General features: G+C 35.6%; 1 protein-coding gene across 1 annotated transcript in view; it reads right to left on the bottom strand.

Moving 5' to 3' along the window:
• The window catches only part of GPATCH2 (G-patch domain containing 2), a 191,419-nt gene that overhangs the window by 76,743 nt on the left and 101,939 nt on the right, over positions 1-12,737 (bottom strand). Inside the window, exon 6 of the mRNA XM_053606808.1 lies at positions 3,648-3,715. Coding sequence (XP_053462783.1) covers positions 3,648-3,715 — 68 coding nt within the window. The remainder of the gene's footprint in view (positions 1-3,647; positions 3,716-12,737) is intronic.

Genomic DNA, 12,737 nt, shown 5'->3' with positions numbered 1-12,737 from the left:
TTGGAAAAAACCATAGTGCCTAAATAAGAAAATAACTCTGATCACCTATAATCCTAAGGTAAATGACCCATGACTTTCATCAATGAGAAATGGGCTGCTAAAACTGCAACGCCCAGGAAAAGCACCTACTAAAATGATCACAGCCGTGATCTGAAGGGATAAATAACAAGGAAGGGCCTCCAAGAAAACAGAGAGAGAATCGTTTGCCAAATTGGATATATGTGTCATGGCATGCTGGGTATTAAGTATCCCATTTCCTGAATGGGAGCTTTTGCTGAAATGGTCTGCGCTCTCCACAATTCTGTACTGTACATTCTTGCACTGTCACCCAGCTAGAGTGTAGTGGCATGACCATAGTTCACTGCAACCTCAAACTCCCAGGTTCAAGAGATCCTCCTGGTCTCAGTCTTCTAAGCACCTGGGACTACAAGCATGTGCCACAACCTCCAGCTAATTTTTCTATTGTTTTGTAGAGGCAGGGTCTCTCTGCTGCTCAGGCTGGTCTCTAACTCCTGACCTCAAGTGAACCTCCCACCTCAGCCTCTCAAAGTGTAGGATTATAGGTGTGGGCCACCGTGCCTGGCTACAGGTACTGTTAATTTATACTATAAGTAGTCACAGCCAGATCTAATTAAAACTTCAAATTACACAGAGATCTTGAATGAGATTTTGAGACAGATAAAGTAACTAGATGAGACTGGGAAGTGGTCTCCTTTGGGAAAGACAGGAAGGGTATTCCATGTAATATCTATGAGAAGAACAGTGGGTATGGAAGCTGAGAAGTCAATGAGCTGCAGATGACCAATTTTGTTAGTAGCTACTCAAGAGGACAGTATCTTTTTCTTATCCTTATTTTGATAGGTGTAACTAGACTCTAGAATTCAATTATGGCTTTGCTAGCTATGTGCATTCCTAACTTTGTTAATATGATAAGCAACCTGGTTATAGCCAAGGAGAATGAATGGAAGGAGGGTGAGTGACTTTGAAAAGGATTTTCTCTTAATAAAATGTAAAACAGAACAGCAGTAAGCTGTTCTGCCCCTCTTTAAAACGGGTATGAAAGGTGTGGACCAACGGTAGATATTTTATACCATGAGGCAATAAACATGAGAACAAAAGAAAATAAGGTAAGGATGATGTTATAGGTTAAATATTGTCACCCAAATATGTTGGTGCTCTAACCCCCATACCTCGGAAAGTGACCCTATTTGGAGGTAAGGTCTCTATATAGAAGCAATCAAATTAAAATGAGGTTATTAGGATGGACCTTAATCCAATAGGACCTTATTACAAGGTCTTAGATATTTATCTCTGTGCCCTCATAAAAAGGGAAAATTCTGACATAGAAATACACACACCCCAAGAGAGCAACATGTGAAGATCAAAGGCAGACATGGGAGTGCGGCAGCAGGAGCCCAGAACAACCGAGCCTGCCGGCAAACACTCAGAAGCTAGAAAAGAGGCTGAACGGGCTCCTTCACTGCCCCCCAAAGGAGCTAACTCTGATGACATTGGTCTTGGGATTCTAGTCTCCAAAACGGGGAGAGAATAAATTTCTGTTGTTTCAACCACCCAGTTTGCTGGTACTTTGACATGGCAGCTTTAGTAAATTAATGGAAGAGAAAGTGGAAAAACAGAAATAATGGGGCCCTTGATAACATTTTTCAAGCCCTTCTTCCTGGCTTCTCATGTAAGAAAAAAACTCTTTTGGTTTGACCTACTGATAGCTGTATACTCTGTTAACCACACCTATCACTTTCTGTTAAATGGATTTTTAAAAATCAGTTTTGAATAACAAACAGGATTTTGATACATACAGGTGGGAGGCAATGCAGGAGAAAAATCCCAAGATACAAAGGGCACTGAAGGAGAGGTTGTATTCAGACACCAAAGATTTAATGAGGGAAAGATAAAGAAAAAGAAGGTGAAAAGGCAACTGGGGCCAGACTGTGGAGGTGTTTAGTGATATGCTAAAACGTTTCTCCACTGGCAACAGGCAATACTGAAGATTTTACGTGACGGAATGAAATGATTAGAAGTGAACTCGAGTCACAGAAGTAAGTAGTATGTAGTGAAATGGAAACCAGAGACAGGAAGATCCACAAGAATCCTACAATAGAAAATTCACAGCGTTAATTAAGGTAATGGAGCAGGAAGTGGAAAGGAGACACTGAAGAGACTGGATTAGCCGCCTGGAGAATGCCAGGGAGTCAAAGTATCCCGACATTTTTGTCCTGAGGGCTGAGAGCATGGCAACCCATACATTGGGATCACCTGGGAAGCTCCACCAACACGGACCCCTGAGTTGCACCCGCAGTGACTCATTTAATTGATTGCAAAACCAGTGTAGAGACTGGGGTCCAAGGGAGGTGAGACTACAGGAAGGGGTATGACTACTGATCTGGAAGCAATACTCCAGTTGACATCATTCAATTTGTCTTATCTAAAATTCACACGTTCACATCTTCATCCAGGCAACAACTGCTCTGACTGTGTGCAAGATGCCAGGCACGGTGCTAGCCCTGGGACAACACGGTGATAAAGAGATACAGTACCTGTCTGCCCCGAGAGCATTTACAATCTTTGCCAAATGTAATTTTGGGTTTAAAAATGTTCTAAATGTACTTGCCTGAGTTTTTTCTTTTTTTATTTATCAGAACAGAAAATTAAGAAGAACATATACAAAATTTTGGGGTGTCATTCTGAGATAATAAATGCTTCACTCTTTCTTGTTTTTGTTTTTTCTGTTTGAAGGAAGAAAAAAGAGAGTCTTATGGGATAATAAAAAATGAAATCAGTGGGGCCTTGGTGTGTGTCACACTTTATGGGGGCAAGACATAATTGCAGGAGGGACTATACCTAACAATTGCAATCAGTGTAACCTGGCTTATTGTACCCTCAATGAATCCCTAACAATAAAAAAAAAAAAATGAAATCAGGAAAGACAGAAAGGAAGATTATGGTATCATTCTGCTATCTCTGAACAATAATTTCTGTTTGTATTTGTTAAGGAGTATAGTTGAAAAAATAGAAAATATTCTTTTCCTTTATTCTTTGTTTTGACCAACACAATTTAACTGTGCTATGAAAGTTTATCTGTAAGTGTGCCAGGAGATTAAAAAGGTTGAGAAACACTAATTAGACATTCAACTAATAATTTACCAAACTTAAAGTTTCAACTACACGATTTTTTTTTTTTTAATTGTCGAGTAAATCGGTCTCTTCTTTTTGTTGCTAAATGGAAATATATTCTGGTCCCTTCACAGTGCTTTAATATTATTACCAAACGCTGAGCAGGAATACAGAATAGAGAAGGCGTGAGAGCAGCAGTTTAGAAGGGCTGGGGCACAGAGGGAATAGGAGAATGTGACTCTACTCCATGTAAAGAAAACTTACATGTTTAAGATAACACATAAATTTCAATAATATAGGAATTCCAAATTCTGTCATCAATAAAGGAATAAAAACTTTTACTTAAATTTATGTTATGTTTTCATTTAAATTGTTCTTGCAGTATTACAATTGATATTTTCTCTTTTGAACGACAGGTACAAATCAAGGCGCATATACTAGAAATAGCTAACAATTTTCCAAAACAAGTAAGTAGAACACCTGGACAAGGTTATACAAACACAAGGATTACTCACTCATGGTGATGAGAATCTGGAGAAAAGTGAACCATCCTCTTGTTACCGACTGGACCAGGAGTGGGCACCTAACAGAAGATTTAAACAGAAAAACATAAGTCACAGATTGGTTTGAAAGAAGACCATGGATGACAGCAACATAACTATCTGCGGACATCACTCTGAAATGGAGGATGCCCAAATCCGAAATTCTCAAAATTGCACAAACCAAAAGTGTAGTGTATTTCCTTGTAAGAAAACTCAACTTGTTTTGGTTGAGTGTAGCTTCTTTGTTAGAATTCTACAACTATTTTAAAGGTATCTTTGTAATAGTGTAAACACCTTTCTTAAGAAACAGAGCAGTAACTTACATTTTCAAATATAGTCCAACTAGGCATATATTTAATCTTATGTGAAAAAGAGGTTTAATTAGTGTTGAGCAGAGATTTCCAAGGACAAATGTATTTATAGTTAGTTTGTAAATATAAATACCACGTATTATGTGTGTCATGGACACACTTAAATCTTAAATGCACACAAAAACCTAGGTCTTGGAAGTAATGAACAGTCCTTTTTATAGTTTTGCCACAAAGTTAGGAGTTACCTGTGTATTTATACACAACCACATGTAATTTCACCAGAGAGAACAATACTCCTTTATTTCTACATAAAAACAAAAATCTGATAAAGAAAAGTTCAAATATTTTCTTGATGAAGATTTTTTTTTTTTTTTTTAGAATTTCACAACTTTACCATCTCGCAAAAGGTTCTCAAAGGGAATATAAACACAGCATCACCCATGAATGCATCTACCATCACGATCGACTGGGCATACATTTACAGCAAAGGGCTTTAAGTTATGCTTTATTGTAATAAAAAAATTCTTCTGTAATTATAGAAGTGCCATTTAAATAGAACAGACGGGGGGCAAAAAGGCATAAGGAAGCAGTGAGATGCCTCTGAGAAGAAACTGACGTTTTCAGACATTTATTTCTTCTTGTATCCCTTGGCTAACGAGGGTGCCAGCATAGACTCTGGAATTCTAAGAAATGCAAATACCGCAACAGCGCACAGATGATGGCATTAATAACCCTACGGTTTGAGCACCACAGGTAAACATGTGGCTCAACTCCAGGACCGCATCCTGCATTCACCTCAAAATGAGGTTTTCACGCTATTCCAGTGGGTATCCCTGGAATACAGTAATCCATTTTCTACACTGTGGCTATGAGAAAAGCCGACTGTGCCCATGTCATGCTTTGTTAGAGGTTCATGATCACATTATCTCATGGTGGACCTGACACTTTTATTCAGTTTACAGTATGTTCTATGTACAGGCAACTTATTTCCTTTGCCAGAGCTGCTGACAACCTTTTCCACACTATATTAATCTTGTTTACTGACTTTATCTTGGTACAAATATCAGAAAACTGAACTTTTTATCTCAGAGAAAAAATAAACAATGTGTTGACAGAAGCAGAAGCTATTTTCAGGACTAAAATTGCTTGTTTACCTGAAGCTATACTTAGGGAGAAATGTTTAAGTCTTGTTCTGGCCTGAAATATATAATCTGAAATTTAATAAATGAAGAAATTTCGCATACACCCATGTGATAAATTGCCTGATGAAGACAAGGCAGTGGAATAGAATAAAACGGAATTCATAACTAATTTATACCGTAATACAAATGTAAGCTTTCACTCTAGTCAGAAACAATCATACCACGTATTTCTCAGCTATACGTGTATAAAAAGGCTGCAAGCTCAATTCAATTGTAGCAAATAACCCACAAAAGATTTATAGTATCAGATGTTGATATTTAAATGATTTTACATATTCACCTAGTACATGGCCCTTTAAAGAAACAGAGGTAAATATCATTTACCGTTACTTTGACAATCTTTCTTTTACTTTCAAAGATATTAAAAATAGGCACAATTTAGAATTTTTAAAAAATGAATTAAAGCAACCCTGAGATCCAGGCATGATGATCTTTCTCAGGGCCAATGTCAGAGGTATGCCTGCAGGGTAAAATGTTCTTATCATGGGACCCTTTTGTTACCTCAGCAACTAGATACCCTTACCTAAAATTTGAGAATAATATCTTTAATATAGTAATCAGCTTGGGGAAAGCAATGTTACACTGAAGTTCCAGTGGATTTTAAAATTTGAAACATGTTTAATGTGACCTGTTAATAGAATACTTCAAATATTATAAAACTTAAGAAGCATTCTTAAGGAATAATCTTTCTAAAAATTTATACCTGTCTCATAATTAATTCAGGGCAGATAATAATCTTTATAAAAAATCAAATGAAAAAATAAACTGAAGCAGTTTTAAACATCAGATCAAAATAAACAAGTATGATGCTATTTTTATTCTCTACAATTTATGCCTTTCAATAATTTCAGAATTGTTTTATAAAGAAATAACAAATTTTAAAAAGTTTTATCACTTTACATATCTAATAAAATATTCAAATAGTGAAGTTAGTAGGAAAAAAAATTATTTGAGAAGATTAGATAGGGAACAGATATTCTGCCCTTCTTGAGAATCACTATCTAGACAATCTGATTCTTGCAATTGTCAAAACTCTGGTGACAATCAATCATTTAGGTAACTAGCAAATATTTAGTGATGACAACCTTAGACATCACAGTACATGCCCTGAATTCTTATGATTCATTTGTTAAATATTATTACCTCAATGACTATATATTTATTTTCATTACCTATATTTACTAACACAAACTGCCAAAAAGTAAATTCAAAGCTGGAAAGGAATAGATGACTTCTAGACAACATAACTTTATGTCATAATGCTAAAAGATCACACAGGTTTTAGTTTTTGCTGTTGTTTCACACCAAATTATCAACCTCAGCAAACAGGAATGTAATAGTAAGAGGTGAAATTTAACACAAGCTGTACAAGTACCATCATCAATTCATAAGGTCAATAAGCACTAATATATTCAAAAGTCAGCTAAATGATATCCATGACAAAATATTCTCTCAAGAATATCACACACACACACACATGAAAAGAATATCAGACACATTAGGAGCAATTTTTTATTCTTTTTGTCACACATGTATTAACACCAATGTTTTTACTTACATAGTTGAACAAATCACTTCCCAAATTAGGTAAAATTAGCTGAGAAAAACCAACATGGAAAATTAATACAGGGGTTATTCAGTATGGATGATATCCTACTTATTTGCTCAATAGTAACATTCCTTCTATAAATTAATAAAGTTTTATGTATTTTTTTCATGTATTTTATTCATGTATTTTTATTCATGTATCCACATGAATACAAGAAACCATCATCCTTTCTTCTTTAGTACAGATTTTCTCCCTCAACTATGCTCCGATTTTCAACTACGTTGTATTTGCCTTCCAATGCTATTCTACTTCAGTGCCCACACTGACAAACACTTATGGTGGCAGGCTGTCATTCAAAAGGCAGCCTTTCCATTTTGTGAGGACTGGTCAATCAAATCTGCCAGGCTTCCAGGCTGTAGGGAGGCAATGCATGAGCCTCCCTGTGAGTTTGTCAAGACCCAGAAGTTTCCTGCTTATCTTACGGCAATTATTAATTTGACTCGACTTCTCTGGAGAAAGAACAAGCCTTTAAAGTTGAGCAGACTCTGTATGAAGGCCCCTGGTATGTTTGACAAATGTGTCAGTCAAATATATATGATAGTTATTAAGGAAAACAACTCATAAAAACAGGTTTAAGAATATGCCTTTCAAGGATGGAGGGAAAAGAGGCAAAAGGACACCTGTTTTAGTTGGTAGTCTATGAATTTATCTTCATTTAAAATTAAAGCCAAGAAAATAATATTCTACATGGTTTGTGATAATTAATTTTAATTAAGTGATTCAAATGAATGTGTTGAACGTTTACCTTTCATCCCCATACAGAAGAATAAAGGAAGAGTCTCCAAAAGCATTTCAAATGAGGTAACCTGGGTTTTATGTTGGTGCTCTAAAAGTTCTGTTACAAGATAGTTGTGGGAATGAGTAAAATATTTCACTGTGTTACCTATTTTCAGAATACCACAAATGCTCGCAATGCACAAAAGGCACAATCTATTTGGGAATGGGAAACATATTTGAGAAAATAACATTAGGATTACTTTTAAAGTAACATACAAAAAAGGTAAAAATTACTTTAGAATTACTTTTGTTGTTGTTGTTTTTTGTTTGTTTTTTTTTGGCCAGGGCTGGGTTTGAACCCACCACCTCCGGCATATGGGGCCGGCGCCCTACTCCTTTGAGCCACAAGTGCCTTTAGAATTACTTTTAAAGCAAACACAAAAAGTGATAATCGAGTAGCATAAATTGGATATCATTTATAAGATTAAAGGGAAACAAAGTATTATAGTTATCTGAGTTGAGAAGCACAAAAAGGAAAAAAAAATGCCCTCTAAGAAGGGAGTTCTTGCAAAGCAATTTATCTCCCCCTGCTACAATTCATCTTACTAACTTGCCAACTTCAACTTTGTAAATTGCAGCTTTTCACATGCCAACCTTCCAGAGCCATCCATGGCTCTACATTGAAAGTAAAATGAAAACTAAAGAGATACATATTCAAGGCTCTCCCTAGTCTGACCCTTACCCCACTTACCAATTTGATCCAGCTCTTAATGCAGTCACTTAGTGCCCCTTGTTCTAAACCAGTACTGCTTACTTGGTATGATTCAACAAATACTCTAGTATGTTACTAGTATATACTAGTAACATAATGTATCATAAAATTATACTCTAATATATAATAAACCATATATGTTTCTGTTCAGCTGGGTTATATTAGCTATATTGCTATTTTATTTTTAAGAATAATATCAATAGGTTCGATGCCTATAGCTCGTGTTTAGGGCACCAGACACATACACCAAGGCTGGAAGGATAGAACACGGCCCAGGCCTGCTAAACAACAATGACAACTACAACAAAATATCCCAGTTATAATCTAAGAATAGGGAAAAAGGGGAAAGGGAGGGGAGGGAGGGGGGACGGGGGGGAAGGAGGGGGATTAATGGGATTACACCTGCGGTGCATCTTACAAGGGTATATGTGAATCCTAGTAAATGTGGAATGTAAAGGTCTTAGCAAAATAACTAAGAAAATGCTACAAAAGCTATGTTAACTAATGTGATGAAAATGTGTCAAACGATCTATGAACCAAGTGTATGGTGCCCCACGATCATACTAATGTACACAGCTATGGTTTAATAAAAATAAAAAATAAAAAATAAAAATAAAATAAAAAAAATAAAAATGAAAAAAAAAAAAATAGCCGATGTTGTGGTGGGCGCCTGTAGTCCCAGCTACTTGGGAGACAGAGGCAAGAGAATTGCTTAGCCCAAGAGTTTGAGATTGCTATAAGCTGTGATACCACAGCGCTCTCCTGAGGGTGACATAGGAGATTCTATCTAAAAAAAAAAAGAATAATATCAATAAATGATTCAAGTGATAATTCATATTTTACCTTCGCTATCCAGATTTTTTTTTTTTAATTTCAGATTAATATGAGGGTACAAATGATTGGGCTACATTGTTTGTGTTTCTAAGGTAAAGTTCAAGTTGCAGTTGAGCCCTTCATCCAGAAGTGTGCTGTATACCCTTACATTAGGTGAGAGCTCACCAATCCTCCACCTTCCTCCCTTTTTCCTCGTCCCTCTTCACTTGAATAAAATATAATTATGTTTTTTTCTCTCATGTGAGGGTATGGTTGTTTATCTATCAGTTTTATATTAGTATTAAGTACACTGGATACCTGTGTTTCCATTCTTGTGACACTTTTACTAAGAAAAATGTGCTTCAACTCCATCCAGGTACATAAAAAAGATGTAAAGTCTTTGTTATTTTTTTAATGGCACAAAAACAGAGGTATAGATCTACGGACTAGAATAGAGAACCTAGAGACAGAACCAGCCACATATCGCCATTCAATCTTTGATAAACAAACATGGTGCTGGGAGAACTGGTTAGCCACATGTAGAAGAATGAAACCTGACCCACTTACAAAAAAAACCTCTCGCCACTTACAAAAATTGACTCTTGCTGAAAAAAAAAAATCTAAATTTAAGAGACGAAACAATAAAAATTCTAGAAGAAAGTGTGAGAAAAACTTTTGATGCTATCAGCCTAGGAAAAGAATTTATTAAGGAGACCCCCTTGGCAGCTGCAGCAACAACAATAATAAGTAAATGGGACATGATCAAGCTAAAAAGCTTCTGTACAGCCAAGGGTACAACAGCTAAAGCAAATACAAAAAGTGATTAAAAAAAATCTGACAAAGGCTGACAACTAGAATCTACACAGAACTCAAAGTAATCAATAAGAAAAGAGCAAACAATCCCATTTATACGTGGGTAAAAGACTTCAACAGAAACTTCTCTGAAGATAGTAGACGAACGACCATAAGACATGAAAAATGCTCATTGTCCCTAATCATCAGAGAAATGCAAATCAAAACCAATCTGAGATATCACCTAACCCCAGTGAGAATAGCTCATGTCACAAAATCCCAAAGCAGCAGACGCTGGCATAGATGTGGGGAGAAGGGAACACTTACACTGCTGTTGGGACTGCAAACCAATACAACCTTGGTGGAAAGAAGTATTGAGAATCCTTAAAGAGCTAAAAGTGTACCTTCCATTTTATCTTGCAATCCCATTACTAGGTATCTACCCAGAAGAAAAAAATCATACTACCATAAGGACACCTGCAGTAGAATGTTTATTGTAGCTCAATTCATAATTGCCAAGATGTGGAATCAATCCAAGTGCCCATCTACCCATGAATGGATTAATAAACTCTGGTATATGTATACTGTGGAATAGTATTTGGCCACAAAATAAAGATGGTTTTCTATTAAAGTAAAACTTGGGTTTATATAGTAGATCAGGAAAAATTCTCTTCATCTGCCACAATCCCTCCTCCCCCAAATCATAGGTACATGAAGAATGTCTGATGTATTCCTGGTAATACATGTAACGCTAGGGAGAGGCACTGTCAGTCCTTACCTACCAGGAGTCTTAGCTTCAGACAGTGTCCTCCTAGATGGAATGTTCAGGAATGAAGATGGTCCATTTATGAGCACAACTGGATTACCTGAGATTTCAAAAACTATGGTATTAAACTATTAATGCTATTAACTAAAACTAATTAATTAAACTATTGTATAATTATATTCATAGGTTTATATAATATAACTTGGTTTTCCAATTAAGAAAATGCCTCAAATTTGGAATTTTATAAAACTTAATAACGCTATACAGATATTCCAGGTTAACAATACCAGTGTTCACAAAGTATGTTGCTCTTGTCAGCAGAGCTGACACTGGTATGACATTAGGGAAAAACTTTTTATTAGGATCTATGTGATATCCAGTATTTACAGCCTTCAGATTATATTATATTATATTATAGTGGCTATAACACAGTGGGTGAGTATTTTAAAACCAATCAACCTAATTATTTTTACCTGTTTTGAGACCAGCCTGTGCAATACAGCAAGACCCTACCTCTACAAAATAAGAAAAAAATTAGCCAGTTGTGGTGATGTGTGCCTGTAGTCACACACTAGGGAGGATCACTTGAGGCCAAGAGTTAGAGGCTGCAGTCCAGCCTGTAAGACCCTATAGAGTAAGACCCTATCTCTAAAAAAATATTTAAATAAAAGAAATTAAATGCACGCAAGATAGTTCCTGGTATCACTAAACAGGGTTGCTAGCACATGTTATAGACAGATTAACAGAATAACAAATGGCTCTGAGACTAATCACTACAACAAAAGTAGTACAACAAAATTTTATCGGAGGGGCAAAAACACTTTATCATGTGAATAGGTGAAAGAACTTGGAGAAAATTACAGAAGTTGAGTATTTTTCTTTCAAAAGGAGATAGCAATCTGAATGTCTGATTACAGCCTTAAACCAGAAGGGTTTAAAGAACATTTTTTTTTTTTTTTTAAATCATAGGAAATAAGCCACAGAGAAGCACAAGGCTTTCCTTTCAACTGAGGCTTAGCCTTGCTAGCAGGGATCAGTACCTATGTCCAGCAAAGATGCTAACCTTCCGGCTGCCAGCATCACATTCACTAGTGAATGAAGACATAGACTCTAGGTAATTTTGGAAGTAATCTTAGTACATTTTCAAGTAATAGTAGTGCATATATTCTCCAAGAATCAACCGAATGAAAATCATACTAAATTGCCCTGGTTTAGAAATATATACATGCGTATATATTTACAAGTACAACATTAGCAATTGTTATGTTTTTAACCTGAAACTAAACAATGTCATCATTTTAAGTCTTCATTGTAAATAGTTTTTTCTTAGTTAAAATAAGTCAGCATTAATAATTAAAATTTAGACTTATTGGTCTATTAGAAAAATAATACTTTTAATTATTAAGTACATAAATTCTCATTTCTGGTACACATTACTAATGAATGATCTAAATGCTTTAATAGGAAAGATTAATCACTGGGTAAGTCAAAAACAAATATAGCAACTACTTTTTTCATACCACTCCATGGTAATTTTTAAATTTTTTTTTGAGTAAGAAACTAAAAATTAGCCTGCTCAAAATGTCGGCCTATAGTGATAGTAAAGAAAAAGTTACACTTTGCTGTCCAGTTTTAGTAGCAAGCTGTGAGTGGCCTCTGCTGGCTGACCACAGGCTTCCTGAATCTCCTGCAATACTATGAGCTTCAAGAAAATAAGGACATGTCAGCATACGTTTATGTAAAATCCATTGTGTAAGAAGATCTCCTTTTTTAATAGTAAGCATCAAAGTAATAAAGTATACATAAAACGGTGTAAAAAAACCTTATAATTTCATCCCACTGCTACGTGCTTGGATAATATTGGGAATCTATATGTTCTCCAAAATTCTACTTGAAATATCACGATAGTCTAAATGTAAATTTTTCTCATGAAATTCATAACAAAGAAGTGACTATATTTAAAGATAACTATTTTCTTGGGATTCATTTTGCATATACACACAGAAATTCTCAAAATTAGGTGTGTATTTAGGCTTAGAAAATGTACTTGGAGGCAAACAAAAACGAACTTAAAAATCTTT

The sequence above is a fragment of the Nycticebus coucang genome, chromosome 10 (genome assembly GCF_027406575.1).
Source record: "Nycticebus coucang isolate mNycCou1 chromosome 10, mNycCou1.pri, whole genome shotgun sequence".
Classification (NCBI taxonomy): Eukaryota; Metazoa; Chordata; class Mammalia; order Primates; family Lorisidae; genus Nycticebus; species Nycticebus coucang.
The sequence above is the reverse complement of the archived record's forward strand: the minus strand, read 5'-3'. Positions and strand labels throughout refer to the sequence as shown.